Here is an 18,095-nt window from a genome sequence, read left to right as displayed (position 1 = left end):
GAAGCATGCTTTGCATGGTATACTAGAAATATCAACTTTAAGGGGCTCATTAGAAAAAAAAATTGTACTTATTTTTATATTGCCTTCTGTTGTTGAATTCATACTAGAATCAAATATTGAAGATTTTATACAGTCACTGAAGCATCAAAATATAGCTTTGGAGGTAGACGACTTTGTAAACAGAAATGGTACTGAAGGCCTCTCATACAACGGAGCTATCATAGTTTCTGGTAAAGACAAGGTACACTTTCCCTCTTTGCTTTGTTCTTATGACAACACATACACAATAAGAAAGAGCTATATTTTAACTGCTTTAAAAATTATAAAAAGTTAGCCCAACTAGTATACAGCAACTGAACTCAGCACAACATTTGAATCTATATTGAGTAGACTGTGATATGTTTGTGAAACATTTTCTACCTTCATTTTATATTAGGACATTTTTACATTCAAAAGGAACAAGTATACTGTTCAAACGCAATAAAATATTACATTTTAAAATCATCAATTAATGTAATTATTAATTGAATGTAATTCATAATGTAATTATGAATTCAAGGAATTGTGTTCACCAGATAACTTATTGAATAATGCTTTTATATATTGAGAAAATTAATAAAATACTGTAATATCCACATGAAATTTCCAATAGAAAGGTTTTTTCCATGTGCTAGCTTACTGTATTTCAATTTGAGTAGAAACCATAGAGATCCATTGTGGAACACAATGCTGAAAATACATCCTAATTATAAGAACCCTTGAGTATTATTTGCAGTCCAGTAAACTTGAGGGACAAAATTAATCAAAACCGACGTGCTGGAAAAATGACTCAGTGGCTAAGAGCACTGACTGCTTTTGCAGAGGGCCCACCTTTGGTTCCCAGCACTCACATGGAGGCTCACAACATTCTGTAACTTCAGTGCCAGGGGATCCAAAGCCCTTTTCTGGCCTCTGGGGACACCAGGCACACACATGGTGCACTTATGTGCAGGCACCAATACATATAAAATAAATAAATGTATTTTCTACTCAGTGGCTAAGAGCACTGACTGCTTTTGCAGAGGGCCCACCTTTGGTTCCCAGCACTCACATGGAGGCTCACAACATTCTGTAACTTCAGTGCCAGGGGATCCAAAGCCCTTTTCTGGCCTCTGCGGACACCAGGCACACACATGGTGCACTTATGTGCAGGCACCCATACATATAAAATAAATAAATGTATTTTCGAAATTAATCAAAATTATCTCTTTATTTCTTATTCCCAGTGAAAGAAAACAAAGATTGAAGCTTTTGACGATGTATCATTGAGTTCAGTTTTACCTACTTTCAATATATTCTGAGAAATGTAATCACTTTCAGTCAAGTTTGGGAAACCATTTTGACAGCTGCTTTGTTTATCTTTCAGGATTACCATATCGACTATTGATGATATTAATATGAAGCAATATTGAACCTGTGTGATGATTGCATGAACATTTTCACAAGCATGAAATATAAATGTTACCTTGTAGAAAGTGTAAAAATTCTATAGCAATGTAATCATGAATATCTCAGAAATTCCATGTCTGTCTCCTATGAAGAGCAGTGTTCCTGTGCCTTCTCACTGTAAACTGACATTATATCTTTGTTAGGGCAAATTTTAAACTCCATTAACTGAAATTTCCTCATCAGTGAAATGAGGACGAAGTGATATGAAATTAGTTATACTAGTGTCTTAAGTTGAAGCTGACTGTCCTATCCACTGTATTAAGGATATAAATCTCATGCCACATAAGAACACATTTAGTGTCCTCTTTCACAGATAAAGAAACTAACTGTTCCTTTAGGTTTCAAGGATTTGGAGTTAGTCTTATTATGTGTTTGTTTTGGTTATTTTAAGGATTACAGATTTTCAGTTGTGTGTAATACCAAGAGACTGCACTGCTATCCCATCCTAATGAATATCATCAGCAATGGGCTACTTCATATGTTTAATCAAACACAGGATATTCGAATAGAGAGAAGCATAATATTTTTTGTAAGTATTAGATTTACTGATCCTGAGCAATTAAAAAATTGACATTAATCAATATTTTCCTTCTTTAGTTGTTAAAACCTCATGTTTGACTTGATTCTAAAGATGGCAATTGTGTCCTAACAGTTTGTATGCTCTTTAACTCAGGCCTTCATCTACTCAGCTTGTTTGCAGTTAGAAGATATTTGATATATACAGCCTGCATTGTCAGGATTCTGACTCTGGAAGGTTTGTAAAGGAAAAGCGTTAGTGAGAGATAGCAGAGCAGAGAAACCTCACACTGGCACATCACTTCAGCCCGGAAGTGACAAGGCTTTCCATTTCTTTTCTCTTTTTTTGAAGAATTCTAATTTATTTTTGACAATTTCATGCATATGTAGAATATGTTGTGATTATATTCATCTTTATTAGCTGTCCTTATCCTTTTCCCACCTCTGTCCACTTCCTTCTTCCCAAATAGTTCCTCTCCTGCTGTGTGTGTGTGTGTGTGTGTGTGTGTGTGTGTGTGTGTTGTGCAGGTAGACACAGCTACTCTGTGTTTGTGAGTGTAATGGCCGTTCCAGGAGACGAACATACTGAGAAAGGAATTAGGGAAATGATCCCATTCACAATAGTCTCAAAAAATATCTTGGGAAAAATCTAACCAAGCAAATGAAAGACTTACACAATGAAAATTTTGACACCGAAGAAATTGAAGAGGACATCAGAAGACAGAGAGACCTCCCATGCTCATGGATTGGTAGGATTAGTACTGTAAAAAATGGCCATTCTACCAAAAGCAAAAGATTCAACATAATCCTTCTCAAAATTCCAGCAGAGTTCTTCATAGAAATAAAAAAAATTTATCTCAAATTCCATATGGAAACAAAAAAGACCCAGGAGAGCCAAAATAATCCTGAACAATAAAAAAAAATAAATAAATAAATAAAAAACTGCTGAAGACATCATCAACTCTGATTTTAAGTTATACTATAGAGCTATAGTAATGAAAACAGAATGGTCCTGACATTAAAACAGACATATTGATCAATTGACTAGAATTGAGGACCCAGACATAAGCCTGCAGTTCTATAGCTCTAAGATAGCATCTTCTACAAATGGCATTGGTCAAACTTGGTAGCAACATTTAGAAGAATGAAACTACACCCTAATCTCTCACTCTGCACAAAACTTAACTCCAAATGCACCAAGGATCTTAACCTAAGACTCAATACCCCAAATCTGTTAGAGAAGAAAGTAGGGAATGCACTTTAACTTAGAGGCACAGAAAAGGACTTTCTGAACAGGACCCCATAAAACAAGCATTAAGATCAACAATTTACAAATGGGAACTCATGAAGCTAAATAGCATCTGTGTAGCAGAAGACAGCCTACAGAATGGGGGAAAGGTCTTTAACCAGTTGTTCATCTCAAATATGTAAAGAAACTGAGCATGGTGGACATACATGTTTAAGCCCAGCACTTGGGAGGCAGAGGCAGGTGGATCTTTGTGAGCTCAAGGCCAGCCTGGTCTACATAGTGAGTTCCAGGCCAGCTGGGGCTGCAGAGAGACCCTGTCTCAAGAAGGCAAACAAACAAAGAAAAAACCCTAAATATCAAGAAAATAAGAGACATAAAACTAAACAGAGAGTTCTCAAAATGGCTGAGAGATATTTTGAAAATGTCTAACATCCTTAGCCATCAGGGAAATGCAAATCAAAATTACTTTGAGATTTCATCTGAACCCAAGTCAGAACGATTAAGATAAAAAGAAGAAAAAAATGACAATAAATGCTGGTGTGGATGTAGGGAAAGGGGAACACTTCCTAACAGTCACTGGTGGTTGAGTGCAAGCAGTTGCAACCACTATGAGATTCAGTGTGAGGTTTCAAATAAACCTAGAAGTAGATCCATCACATACACTACTCTTTGCACGCGTATACCCCAAAGACTCTATATCCTACTACTTGGTTACTTGCTTATTCTGGTTTAGGCATGGTTTTTGTTGTTGTTGTTCTTTATGTATTCCAGATTTTAATTCTCTGCCAGAGTTTTCGCTGGGCTGCATCTTCCCTTTGCTATCCAGTAGCCTTTTTAATTTCATGAGATGTCGCTTGTTAATTTTTGGGTTTATTTCGTCAGCGACAAGAATTCTACTAAAAATAATGTTAGGGCAGAAGTCAACGAAATAGAAAAGAAGAAAATATTGAGAAAGAATCAATGAAATGAAGAACTGGTTTTTTCAAAAGGCAATCACTATTGACAAAAATCTAAGCCAAATTCACCAAAAGAAAGAGAAAGGAGACCCAAATTAGTAAAATTAGAGATGAAAAGGGACGCGTGACAAACAACGCAGTTATTTCTCCCTCCTGTCTGTTCCCATGGACTACCATTCTATTTTCTGTTTCTAGGGATGTGACCCTTTTAAGTGCCTCATACAAGTGGAATTATATCACATTTATCTTTTTCTAATTCATTTCACATAGCACTGTGTATTCCAGGCCCATCTTGCAGCATTTGACAGAATTTTCTTTGTTTTAAAGCTGAACAGCATTTCATTATCTGTATATGTACCTACTCTGCTTTGTTTCTTCATTCATCTTTGGATGGGCATTTGAGATCTTCCTACTTCTTGGCTATTGTGGGTAATGACGCTGTCAACATGGGTGTGCACATGCCTCTTCAAAGCCCAGATGCTTGTTCTTTTTGATATATGCCTCAAAGTGGATCCTGAATTGTTTTCACTTCATTTTGTTTTTTGAATTTGGCACCTCATGACATAGGATAAGTATAATTTCCCTTGATAGATAATCTGTGTGATCTAGACCTATATTTTGATTTTTTAATATTTCAAAAAGTATTTTCTTTGTGATTATTGCTATGTATTTCATTGCAAATGCTCTCTAGGATTCCCTTTGTATTTTCAGGTCAGGTTTCTCATCTGGCTAGGGCTCCCGGACGGTTCCCTGTTCTTGTCGTTTATTGCATGGTGCATCAGTCCTTACATAGCCATGAGCAGTGCCAGTGATTACAAAGTAAGAAAGGCTGGGTGGATGGGACTTCATGAATTTCAGTAATTATATTATTAATGCTATAACTCCAAAGAAGTTCCCTCTGGGGTGTGGGGAAGGACTGGAACATGTCTTTAACTTAGACAGTGTAGTTTGGCATTATTTCTAGGAACTCAGAAAACTTTTTTTTTTTTTTTTTTTGGCTTTTTGAGACAGGGTCTCCTTGTAGGCCCCAATGTTAGAAAGTGTCCTCCAGATATGACAGGGAAACTGCACTCATGAAATCTCAACAATACAGTTGCCTAAATAAGACCTACAAAATCACACCAGCTGGCATGCCAGCATAGGTGGGGGCAGTTTAGCAAGGTCACATCTCTAGATGAAGAGCTGCAGGCAACCAATGGCTGCTGAGAAGAGTTCCCTGATAGCTTACCCAATCCCAAGTGGTCAGTTCTAAACACATGTACATACTAGTACCACTACAGGGACTTAGCAGATTGTTTATATATGTATATATATGTAATGTAATATAACATAACATATACTGGGTTTTTTTTTTTTTTTTTTTGGTATTTTTGAGACAGGGTCTCCCTGTAGCCCCAGCTGTCCTGGAACTCACTATGTAGACCAGACTGGCCTCAAACTCACAAAGATCCGTCTGCCTGTGCCTCCCAAGTGCTGGGATCAAAGGCGTGCACCACCACGCCCGGCTATACTGTTTATATATACACATATATATGTAACAATATTAATTAAAGAAGAGGCCAGGAAATTTACAGGGATCGGGGAATGTGAGAGGATTTGGATAGGGAAGAGGGATGGAAACGACATGAATAAAGTGCTCATGTATGAAATTCTCAAAATTAAAAATAAAATGCAAAATGTTTTTACTTCGAACTTACATGAAAAGCACAGTGACTTTTCAGAGTTTTATATTACTTTAAGTCTTCAAAACAGAATGTTACAGCTTTTGACTGCATTATTTCCTAACTATAAGGAAAACCATCAGTGATGATAAAATTTAGGACTTAGATTCCCTTTGCACTCTGTAAATTGCAGTTTTATGTCATATTTGTGCTCATATTATCTGGACGAAACATTAAAATCAGAGAATGTGCGCAGTGGAAGGAAGAATCCTTCTGTCCTTCAGCCCACACAATAGCATTTCTTTGAAGTCCACTTTTCCACTTATTATTCATGACATAAGAGGTATTCTAAGTCAGTCTACCAATAAAAATGCCTTTACAGGACCAGATCTGCAGAGTTCAGGCTCTTAAATAGTATATGTAGAATTATTTTCAATAATATGATACTGTTAGATTATATTTACCTTAAAAATTCTTCCAATGTGTTTTTTTTTTAATTTACCTTTTAATTGAACCTATGTACATCTTATGTTTTCTCTTCAGTATAATGTTGATTCCCAGCTATGGATTTCTGGCCTCTACCCTTCTGCCTACTGGTGTGGGCAGGCAATCGTGGATATTAGCATCTTCACTGTAATTGTTCTTTTAATGAAATTGGTCTTATACATAAGAAAACTGATGGACATTTACATTGCAAGTCACATTATTTTAGTTATGGTAAGTAACATGACAAACCAAATTTTATACAACATTTAAAAATAAAATAATATTAGTTTTAATACATTTGATATTGTTTCATTATAAACCAAAAAGACATGAAGATTACATGTAGCATAATTTAAAATGGTTGTAATTTAAAAGGTCCCTCAGTTGTTTCCATTTTTAACTATGTTTGTGTTACCCTTAGGTTGTCATTTCACTTGGTTTTGCAGTGTCTCTTACCTTCTTGACATATGTGATATCATTTGTTTTCTGCAAACGGAGAAAAAATAGTGGCCTCTGGTCATTTTGCTTCTATATTGTAAGTATGCACACACACACACACGAGAGAGAGAGAGAGAGAGAGAGAGAGAGAGAGAGAGAGAGAAGCATTAAATGCTATGTGTTAAATACAGTTATTTTTTATCTTGAGCAGTGGAAAAATTTTAAATGTAGACTAAATCCAAAATCCAGAATATAAAACTTTTGAGAGCTGTCATGATATCAGAATTGGAATTTCCCACAGCTGACATCATGTGAGGGTTCCCTGTCAAAATGCAAGAATGGACCACATTTTATTCAGTATCCCCAATGGACCTTTTGAATTTATGCACCTAAAGTATATATGAAACCTAATTAATTTTGTATTTAGATTTGAGCTCCATCCCAAAGGCAGTTCATGTATATGCAAAATTCCACAAATCCAGTAAAATCTTAAATACAAATGATTATTGTTCCCAAACATTTCAGATAAGGGACAGTCAAATCTGTACTTTAAAATTCTACCATGGAAAGGACATGGCCATGTAATTAATTCATGAAGGTGATTGTGTTTCTGAAGAATTCAGATATAGCTCTCTGAACAGAGTTTATGGAGAACTTCATAAAATATCTGAAGTTTAAAATGTACTATTGAGTTTATACAGGCTTCAGGTATAGGGCTTCCTGTCAATACTAGAATAAGAACTAGCTCCACAATAGCTGATGGGATCATCCAGTTTCCGAGTCCTCTGGAACAGAGTTACCTTGTTTTGACATTGTGATATGGCTTTTTCATCCACCAATGTGTTGGACTTCGTTCATAGCTATCCTGGGTCACATGGCCTGCACACCATACTTCAGATGTGCTTTATCTAGAAAATCTGTCTTACCTCAATTGATAATTTCTTCAAATATCTTTTTTTTACTCATGTATCGAATAATTTATTAGCAAATTACATGAAAATAAAGAACTTGTCCAAGATTATGGGAAACTTAGCTGTAAATGTTTACTAAAACTCTGGAGACCCAGAGTGCTTTGGCTGTGCATTATAAGCTGAGTTCAAGCTGATATTTCTAAGACGTGACTGAATATCCAACTAGATAATAGCTCTCAATTTTTGGAATGGGACATCTGAAACCATGAGAGAAGACCAACCGAAAACCATCTATAAGAAAACACACCCGACACCACCCACTGACTTCTCTCGCAAACATCTAACGTATCTGACAGAAAGCTGCTGTTCCTCTTCATGTACAGCGCTGTTACACAACTTCTGAGTTGCATAACAAGTGATGTTAATTACTATCTCTACCTTGACCTGTACAATCCAGCCTAAGTACAGCTACGTAAAGGACTACACTATGGAATAACCTCACTTGGAAGACTACCTTGGGGCCAGCCACGAGGATGCTATGTACCGAAGTCTTTCCTTGCATGTTCCTTGGGAACATTTTTGATTAGCTTACAGCATTACTGCTGTTGTCCAGTGTTATCCCAAGTACTGGCTGTGCTCAGTAGGTAGCACTAAAAGATAATCTTACTGACACTCGCCTGATTTTTATTTTGGTGAATTCTCTTCCACGTGTATAGCAAAGATGAACAAAGAGGGTGTGCTCAATTGTGTTTGCCAGTAGTTTTAACTCTGAATGAATTCTTTTTTGGAACTTATGATTAAGCAATTCAGGGTTATTGGCCAGTATGGCTGTTGACAGATGTGTTACCTTCAACCTTGAGGATGGTTAGAGATGACCTGGTCAGTGCCTCACAGATAATCTTTCAGCTACTTGGTCTTCAGCCCTAAGTTACTGGTAGCTTGGAATCGTGATTTCTTTTTATTTGTAGCTCCTCCTCCTCTTTGTGTCTGGTGTTACTTCTAAGGAAAATCATAATGCAGGATGTGTTCTTTATTACATTTTTGGACTAATATGATGGTTGAGATGTTCTCCCTGTATTTTGAATAAATGTGGCAAATAAAGGATCACCGCAGAATATAAAATACCATATGCTGAAGCACTATTTTTAAAGTAAAACCTCATCTAATTATGGTTCCTATATTTTCTCATCACTGTCAATCATATTTGAGCTGTTATGGTTTGAAATAAGACTAGAAAATTCCAAAGGCAAAGTGCATTTTGTAAAATAAAGATTTCTCTTTTTTAGAATGTAAAAACAATTATATCACAGTGTCACAGTAGTTTTCTCGAGTATCAATGAGTGGAATCTGTCTGATTCATGTACTTGGGCTTGCCCTGTAGGTCTTGATCATCATGTTGGAAATCATGTTTTCTGATTACTTCAGCCTAACATTACTTATTGCCAGCATGGTATTAGTTCCTGTGTTTTCAGTGGCTGCATTCCAGATCTTTTTGGACAAGGTAAGAAATGTCATCAACCGTGCCAAAAATATTGAGTAGGTAGCCTTTCCAATGTGCCTAGATCGATAGAGATAGAAAGTAGATTAATGGGAATGGGGAATGAAAAGTGGACACAGGCGATTTCTTTGGGATGATTAGAATGCTCTAAAGTTGAATTGTGCTGATGTTTATATAAGGTATTTAAAAATATCCCAAGATTGTACACTTAAATTGGGTAAATTTTTTGGCACTAAAATAAACCCAATAAAGTTGTTGAAAGAGCTGTGCCCTAGATACTTGGCAAGATATAGGCACCATGAAATGCTATTAAAATCTAAGGCCATGTTGAAAACAAACAACCCCACCAAACCTCAGTCGTTCAATGGGTATTTATTCATGACTGAGGATAAATTCATGCACAATGCTATTTACTCAGAAGTATATGTCAAACCCTGTCCTGTGCTAGTCACTGAGCTAGCAATTTGGGGCACTTGATGAGCAAAGTAGCACAGTTTTCCCTTCATAGAGCTTAGTGGAAGCAAAGACAGATCAACCTTAAGTAAGCATAGTGAGCTTCAAGGTTACAAATAAGAGCCCTAAAGGGTCAAGGGACAGCATACAGAGCCTAGCTGATGCACTTAAGTAAGTGAAGTCTTCATAGGAAACAATGTTCAAACACATTCCTAAAGGGTGAGGAAGAATCAGTGGGCGACTGAGACAAGAGGTAGGCATGTGCTGCAGTAAAAAGCAAAGGCCTCGACAGCAGAAAGCTCTCAATGCATCAGAGAAACTGAGTGTGAATCACATGAACAGAGGTGTATGATAAGGCCAGGCTTGATAGTTCAGCAGAGAATACATACTTTGGAACCTTGTAATATACAGAAGAAGTAGTTTTAAATAAAGCAGAACAACTTTCATTAATTGTATGCTTGAAGGGACATGGGAAGACCTTCTGTCTGCAAAAATACTCTTCTGTTAACCGAGGGGGGCTGGACTTTTTGAACATAAACATATATTTTGCTTTGTATTTTCCTAGTAAAATGTAAATAGATGAAAACACTCTTCTAGATCTATCACATATAATTTAGGAGTAATGAGTTGTTTTCTGCATAACTGATTGATCATGAAAGAATAACACAAAGAGCGTGTAATGACTGAGAAAACACTCATCATTGCAACGAGAAGGGATCCTATAAATAGGCTTCAGGTGGGAAACTCAGGACAAATATTTTAACTCCTCAAATGTTTACAATGTTAGCACCTCTCTCTGCTAGACTCTTGGTTGACTTTCAGCAAATATTTTGGTTTTAAGCCAAAAGATGAAAAGAAAAAGTGGAAGGGAACAGATGTAGATCAGTTGTTTATTGAGAAACAGTGTTTAGAAGGAGGCTCCCTTCCTTTGTTGGGGTCTTGTCAGCAGTGCTCACAGAATTGGGTTTAATGAAGAAAATAGTTAACGTGAAATATTGTATTATTCAAATGCAAATCATGAAGAAAATAAGTATATCCATTTTATCTTTTCAGAGAGCCCGCCAGCCTTACGAAGAATTTACAGAGCTGAAGTATGACATAAGTGGCGCTGATCTCCTGATATGCCTCATAGTAAGACTTTTCTTACTATAACTTTTGGATAAATATCCTTTAATATAACTAACTAACCTTCTCTGAAGTAAGTCACATCTCAAAGTGTTTTAAATATAGTTTTAGATGAGTTAGTTACTTTCAGACATTAATCTTAGACTGTTCCTCTCTAAATTTGAGTTTGAAAACATCAGGTGAAATATAGGTTAAATTTTTTTTGAATTATGAATAAAAAACAAAATGGAATAAGAATGGGAAAATGATTCTATTAGATTTCAGATGACGAAAGCTTCTGTCCTTAAATTCTTCCCGTCAATACTTTTCCAGGTCGAAAAATCCCGAATACTGAAGTCCCTGCCTTAATACAGCTTATATTCTGGTGGAAGCAGAAAGAGAAACAAAACAAATACAGTGTTACATGGATAGTCAGGAAGGGCTTGAAGGATGTTCCAGTGGCAAGAGTGGCAGTGGCTTATTTCAGGGTCATCCAGGAGGATGGTGTGATTTTGGCAGAGAGGGAGATGAGGAGGACAGATGGTCACAGAAGTAGTGATGTCAAGTGAGATGGAAAAGGAACTGTACCTACTGTTCTAGGTTACTCAGGATTCTAATGCACCTTTGGGTGATGAAGGAGCCAACGGATGTTTCTAACTATAGTTACTGGGATGGGCTCTGTGTAGGGAAGGAGCAGTAGAGGGAGACCAGTGGAAATGTACGCAGCGATCCAGCTGAGAAACAATGACTGGGTCTGGATGGGGTAGCACAGCAGGGGTGGGAGCTACTTGCATTATGGATGATTTGAAAGACAAAACAGATACAAAACATTTTACTGGGGTTGGAGAGATGGCTCAGCGGTTCAGAGCACCAGCTGCTCTTACAGAAGACCTGGGTTTGATTCCCAGCACCCACGTGGTGGCTAACAACCATCTGTAACTCCAGTTCCAGGGGACCCAATGCCCTCTTCTGACCTCTGTGGGCATTGCACAATGTGGCCACACTTACACACATGGAGGCAATACACTCATACACATAAAAATGATAAATAAAAAATTATTGTGCACATGCCTTTGATCCCAACATTCAGGAGGCAGAGGCAGGCAGATCTCTGTGAGTTCAAGGCCAGCCTGGTCTAAATAGTGAGTTCCAGGACAGTGGGGGCTACAGGGAGACCCTGTCTCAAAAAGACAAAAAAAAAAAAAAGTTTACTGATGGATAAGATGCGGGTTAGAAACAGCAGAAAGGAGATAGGTTAAACTAAGTTGGATTGTGGTTTCTCTCATAATTTATAAGAATTTACCACTATTGTATCTGAAGATAAAGCACCAGCACTTTTACTTAAAAGTCCAACTATATTTGTGAACTTACATCTAAATCAAAGTTTTTCTTTACTCCTAGCCTTACTTTCAAGCTTTGTTCTTCATTTTTGTTCTAAGATGCATGGAACTTAAATGTGGAAAAAATGTAATGCGGAAGGATCCCGTTTTCAGGTTAGGATGACATTAACTTCATATATAACATTGTGCTTTAATATTCCGACTATAGCGGCTGTACTATTAACCTGTTAACAGGGATTTCTATTTACAAGTAATATGATGATTGATGTTAGGACCAATGAAATAAGAGTCCAAGCAATAGTTCTGTGGCTAACTAGCAGAGAGCTGCTTAAGTTTCTCATAAATGTAATAAGTACTCCAAGTGTGCCATTCTCTCACACAAGGTGATACACATCCTTGAACAGAACAGATGGGCAAGAAGAAGTTTAGTAACAGAGTTGAATGTTTGCAGAGGGACTTTGCAGAGCAAACCTTAGCAGATGCTGAAACAAATGTCTGATGTCATTAAGATGGAATTACAGTGACCAATGGGAGTAAGACTTAAATTTTCAGGAGGAAGGAGCAGCACTTGCCAATAAGTTCCATTCCCAGCACCCACATCGGGAGGCTCACAACTGCCTATAACCCCAGTTTCAGAAGATCCGATGCCCTCTTCTGACCTCCAAGGGAATTTACATGCATGTGATACATACACCTATATCAGACATACGCACAAGCAACGTATACATAAAATAAATAAAACATCCTTTAAAAAGATGCTTACTGGGAGGATAGCAACAATCCAACAGAGGCATTCTGGCCAGTGGGATGGGAGTTCTCTGCAAAGCCAAAGTAACACTGATAGTCATAATCACCACCAGTCTATTAGAGAAGGAAGATGATAAAATCACAGGGACACCAGGTTTTGATACATTTGACAACTAGAAAACCACATGTAACACAATTAATTCTTCCACAGGCTATCCCCCCAAAGTCTAGACAATCAACCAAATCTGGAAGAACCTGTAGATGAAGATGAAGATGTTCAAGCAGAGAGAATAAGAACGTCAGCTTCCCTGAGCACTTCAAACCTAGCTGAGGTAGAAAAGCAGGTGGTAAAGTCGATGCTACTGAAAGTGTATGAGAATTGTCTAGAGGAGGGCTTGAAATGAAGGTTTTAATTTTTAAGCCTGAAATTTGGTCCATTCCTAAATATGCAGACACTTTGGAGTGTCTTGGCAATGAAAGAGCATAAAATATAATTATTTTATTCTTTTGAGAAAAAAATGAGTTTTGATAATTCAAATTATAATCTTAGAATAGAACAAGAACTCATGAGTTGAAGAATGTATGCATTGTGTAAGATGCTAAATAGAGATGCAGAGATTGAAACAGGCCTCATGCATACTAGACAAGTGCTCTTCCACTGAGCTATGGCTGCAGCCTGTGGGTTAGTCTTTTGCTTGACTGAGATGATGCACTATTTCCATCCGCTTAGCCACATCTCTTCCACCAAGACAAGAGTTGGATTCCACGACACCATAAGTTCTTAGTGTATTTGGAAATGAGATGCTCCGTGTGCTAATGAAAGTACGCTATATTGGTAACAATCATTACTCTCAACTCAAAATATGGTTTTGTTATGATAAAGGTGATTTGGTAGGGCGAACATAAGAACACAAAGTCCCTGGAATTTAAGAGAAAAACCATATTGCTTTCTCTTCTAGGAACCAGCCATAATTGCCAGCTGTCTACACAAAGAGTACACAGGTCAGAAGAAAAGTTGCTTTTCAAAGAGGAAGAAGATAGCAGTACGAAATATCTCTTTTTGTGTTAAAAAAGGTTTGAAAACATCACTTCTTAAATTGATCATGAAAAACTTTGATCACTTGCCCAGCATGTGGCACACTTTTAATCCCAGAACTTGGGTGGGAGGGGCAGAGGCAAGCAGATCCCTGTGAAGGGATCAAAGCCAGCCTGATCTACCTAGTAATCCAGGCCGGCTGTGGCCACAGGGAGACCCTGTCTCAAAAAGACCCCTAATTTTCTATTTTCATTAATGAATTTTTGCGGTATTGGGGAATGAACCCAGGGCCTCCTGCATGCTAAGCAAGTACCCTACTAAGATGCACCCTTAATGCTTTCTTTTTGTTTTGAGGCAGGGTCTCACTAATTTGCCAAGATTGGCTTTGAACTCACTCGGTAGCTCAGGAACACTTGACCTTGTGATCCTCCTCCTTCAGCCTCTTGAGTAGGCCGGATTACAGGCTGGTTTAAATTAATCGCTACTTGTAGGAACAAACAACTATGCCATAGGCATCATTTCACTTGCTGCGGCCTTCATTCTTTCATTCAGTTTTGTTTTGTTTTAGTTTGCCAGGACTGTTTTAGGGCAAATATACGAAAACTCCCTGCCCCTCATAGATTTTGTTTATTCATCCTCAGAAGTACTCCATAAAAATAACTTATCATGAAAAATATCAAGTATTATAAAAGTTTGATGTAGAACTTTGAAATGATGTGAGTGACTCGGAGCTGTGTTTGATCAGCATGAGAGAAGGCTTCACTTGAGCAAAGACGTTTAAGAGCTAGGTAACAAGAAAATGCTAGCTGTGTGAGAACTGCAAGATGAGCACATCCAGCTAGAGGATAGAGCAAGGGCGGGGACTCGGGCAGGACAGCACAACTGGAGTGTTGAGTTAATAAAAGAGGTCAGCAGATGCATCTGTATGTGGATAGGGTGATGTCAGAGTTGTGCAGGGTTAGAATAGGTATACATCTCTTTAAAACATGGAGAACTTTATATTTTATACGGTGGCAGTAGATGTCACCAGAGAGATTTTAGCAGACTTGTGTCATCTTTTAGTTTATGTTTTGAATAGATTTCATACCAGTATTTATTCCTGAATTTGGGAAGGGGTCGGTTCATCTCAGTTCAGATAAAAGGTCATGATAGTTTGAGCACAAGTGATTAAATTTTAGATTAAGAAAAATGTGCCTGCCTTCTCATGTTTAGGACCCATTTACACACACACAAAGTACACTGACCATCTAATATGGAAATAACTTGAGCAGCTTTTGAGCTGAAATAAGAAATCTTAGGGAAAATTCCAGATGTATCAATGTTAAATTAATAAGCTTTTGCTAACATTTTGGTGATGAGAATTAAAAGGGAATGTTTTACTAACATGGATTATATATGTTATAAAACTATAATGACTTTGAGGGATGCACAGATCTCTGAAGATTTCATTGAAAAAAAATAGGTAAATCAGTATTTTACTTCTAATATTGATCATCTGATTCCTTCTCTCAGGTGAAATTTTGGGGTTGCTAGGACCTAACGGTGCTGGTAAAAGCTCCTCAGTTCGGATGATAGCTGGGATCACAAAGCCAACAGCGGGAAAGGTACGGAGGAGCAGAGACATGCCTTCGATTCTCATGGGAATTTCGTGGCAAACACAGATCACGTCTTCGTAGGAGTGTAGTTTTATTGGTATTTTGGGTGTCTTCACTTTCCGTCATACTGGTTTTGCTTGGTATTGAAACATTTGTAACAGGAGTTGAAATTTCACTTGGATTCTTTTCTATTTCACAACTTCTTAGACGGCCCCCCACCTCACAAGTATTTCTCAGCCCACTCGCACATGAATTTACACTTGTGCTTTAGGAGGTTACATGTCTCCTGTAATAATCATGAGTAAATTTCGGTTATGTCCTTTTTGCTTTGACAGTTTAGGTGTTTCCTAGCTACCTGTCAGTTTCTTGAGCGTGTGATTGGAGAAAAGGGTGCACATATCACTATGGCTGTTGATTCTTGTAGGTGGACCTGAGAGGATTCGGTTCAGTTGGGGGTCACCGGGGAAACAGCACAGTCAAGCTTGGATATTGTCCTCAGGAGAATGCGCTGTGGCCCATCCTGACAGTGAAAGAACATCTGGAGGTGTATGCCGCCGTGAAAGGGCTAAGGAAAGAGGACGCTGCCACTGCCATTTCACGGTATAGCGCAGAGGTCCTGTACTTCTTTTGTCAACAGGCTACAAGGTTGTGCCATTCATGATGAATTCGCCAGTAAAGACTGGGAGGAGACAGACATTTCCACCTTTACAGAGCATTCCTGGTAGAATGAAAATATTGAACAAGACCTGATTTTTCTGCACGCCTGAGTGAGGGAGCTTAAAAATCATAGACTAGGAGCTGGAGCGATGGCTCAGCAGTTAAGCGCACTGGCTGCACTTGCAGAGGACCTGCATTTGGTTCCCGGGCACCCACGTAGCGGCTCACAGCCATCTGTAACTCCAGTTCCAGGGGATCCAACACCCTTTTCTAGCTCCCACAAGCACTGCATACATGTGCACGTACATACATGCGGGCAAATACTCATACACATAAAATAAAAATAAATGGATTAAAAAATCAGTGAATAAAATGGTGGGTAAAGAATAACCGAGTTTATAATCATGACTAATCTATTTCACTTTTCTAATGGAAAGTGCAAATGGAGTTAACCATCCAATGTCAGGTCTCATTCAGAATTCTAGTTTTTCTTATACCATTATTTCACAAGGTAAAAATGAAGTGGTTCTTATTTTTTCATGACTTAGAATTTTGAGAAAAATACCATCAAGCTTCCCTTGAATGCTGTTACAGTTCCATGGCCTTCCATTTTCCAAAAGTTCTCTGTTAGCCTGATATTATCATCTTATTTTCTATCAGGTTAGTGAATGCTTTCGAACTACATGAGCACCTGAATGTCCCAGTGCGAAAACTAGCGACAGGAGCCCCTAGAAAGGTAGGTGTGGCATCTGATGCTCTTCTGAGGCTTACCCACTGTGGAAACAAGCAGGGCATTTCTTTGCATTGCAGCTGTGCTTTGCGCTGAGCATGCTGGGAAATTCACCTGTCTTGCTTTTGGATGAACCCTCTACTGGCATTGATCCAACAGGACGGCAGCAAATGTGGTACGTATTATAGATCCCAGGGCCACAGTGACAAGCAGGAAAATTGCATTTGTAAACTGATCTTGGGGAAAATAAATTCTCAAATCCACTGGTTCCTGATTCAGAAGAGACTTTGTGAGTCAGCTTGGATCTTAGATGTCCTGAAGGACCATGTGCTGAAGGTTTGAGCCGTGGCCACTGGCACTGTTGGGAGACACTATGACCTTCAGAAGGTAGAGCCTAGGGCAGTGAGGTCAGTGGGGACAAGACCTTGAGGAAGACATTGGGACTCTGGTCTCTACTGTTTTGTTTGTTCTTTGCCCACCTGAGGTGAGTGTGTTTGTTCTCCCGCTTTCACTGCCGTGGCCTTCTGCTTTGCCACAGACCCAAGGCAATGGGTCTAGTCAGCCATGGCCTGAAACTTCCAAAGGTACAGGGCAAAACAACCCTTTCTCCTTATTTAAGTTGATTATCTCGTAATTTCATCTTAGTGCTGAAAAACTGGTATGTACTAACATCATCTCAGCTGCCACTACAGCAGATATTTGACATAATCAGCTTCAACAGAGAAAAAGGTTGTTTCAGCTCACAGTTTTGGAGTTTTCAGTCCATGGTATGTTGGCCTCATTGCTTTGAGTCTGTGACAAGGTAGCACATCATGACAGGAACCCACAGCAGAGCAAACCTGGTCACCTCACAGTTTAGGGAACAAGGACAATGAGGGAACTGAGGTCCCATAATGCCTGCAAATGCATCCCGAGGTCCTGAACACCCTCCTCAGCCCCTCCCCCACAATCCGGCTCCCAGAAGCCACCTGGGGACCCCAGCCTTTAACATATGGGCCAAACTATATCTCCAAACAGAGATAATCCATGCTATTAGGAAACATATTTAACAAATGTTTTCTTCCACTCAAAATAAACATTTGTTTTCACTATTTAATTCAAATGTATAAAGATTTATGAATCTGTTATACCTATTAATCAATTTCAACTACTGACATTAGGAGGCCAATTTTCTTTTGATCCCCTCAACTCCTTCCTCTTCCAATTCCTAATTATTTTTAAGGAAATATG

At 38.3% G+C, this 18,095-nt stretch overlaps 1 protein-coding gene across 5 annotated transcripts in view; it reads left to right on the top strand.

Moving 5' to 3' along the window:
* Positions 1-18,095, top strand: part of Abca6 (ATP binding cassette subfamily A member 6) — a 63,688-nt gene that overhangs the window by 40,125 nt on the left and 5,468 nt on the right. For 2 of the 5 annotated variants that reach the window (XM_008843220.3, XM_029568413.1), the window contains exons 21-34: positions 108-241; positions 1,880-2,017; positions 4,921-5,028; positions 6,414-6,587; positions 6,778-6,891; positions 9,087-9,206; positions 10,710-10,787; positions 12,162-12,253; positions 13,059-13,179; positions 13,807-13,921; positions 15,396-15,487; positions 15,903-16,078; positions 16,796-16,871; positions 16,946-17,040. In XM_008843220.3, coding sequence (XP_008841442.1) covers positions 108-241; positions 1,880-2,017; positions 4,921-5,028; positions 6,414-6,587; positions 6,778-6,891; positions 9,087-9,206; positions 10,710-10,787; positions 12,162-12,253; positions 13,059-13,179; positions 13,807-13,921; positions 15,396-15,487; positions 15,903-16,078; positions 16,796-16,871; positions 16,946-17,040 — 1,633 coding nt within the window. Of the gene's footprint in view, positions 1-107; positions 242-1,405; positions 1,780-1,879; positions 2,018-4,920; positions 5,029-6,413; positions 6,588-6,777; positions 6,892-9,086; positions 9,207-10,709; positions 10,788-12,161; positions 12,254-13,058; positions 13,180-13,806; positions 13,922-15,395; positions 15,488-15,902; positions 16,092-16,795; positions 16,872-16,945; positions 17,041-18,095 lie in introns of those variants that run through there. The other 3 variants (XM_029568415.1, XM_029568414.1, XM_029568416.1) reach the window with 3 other exon arrangements.

The sequence above is a fragment of the Nannospalax galili genome, unplaced genomic scaffold, assembly GCF_000622305.1.
Source record: "Nannospalax galili isolate Female #2095 unplaced genomic scaffold, S.galili_v1.0 scaffold781, whole genome shotgun sequence".
Classification (NCBI taxonomy): Eukaryota; Metazoa; Chordata; class Mammalia; order Rodentia; family Spalacidae; genus Nannospalax; species Nannospalax galili.
The sequence above is the reverse complement of the archived record's forward strand: the minus strand, read 5'-3'. Positions and strand labels throughout refer to the sequence as shown.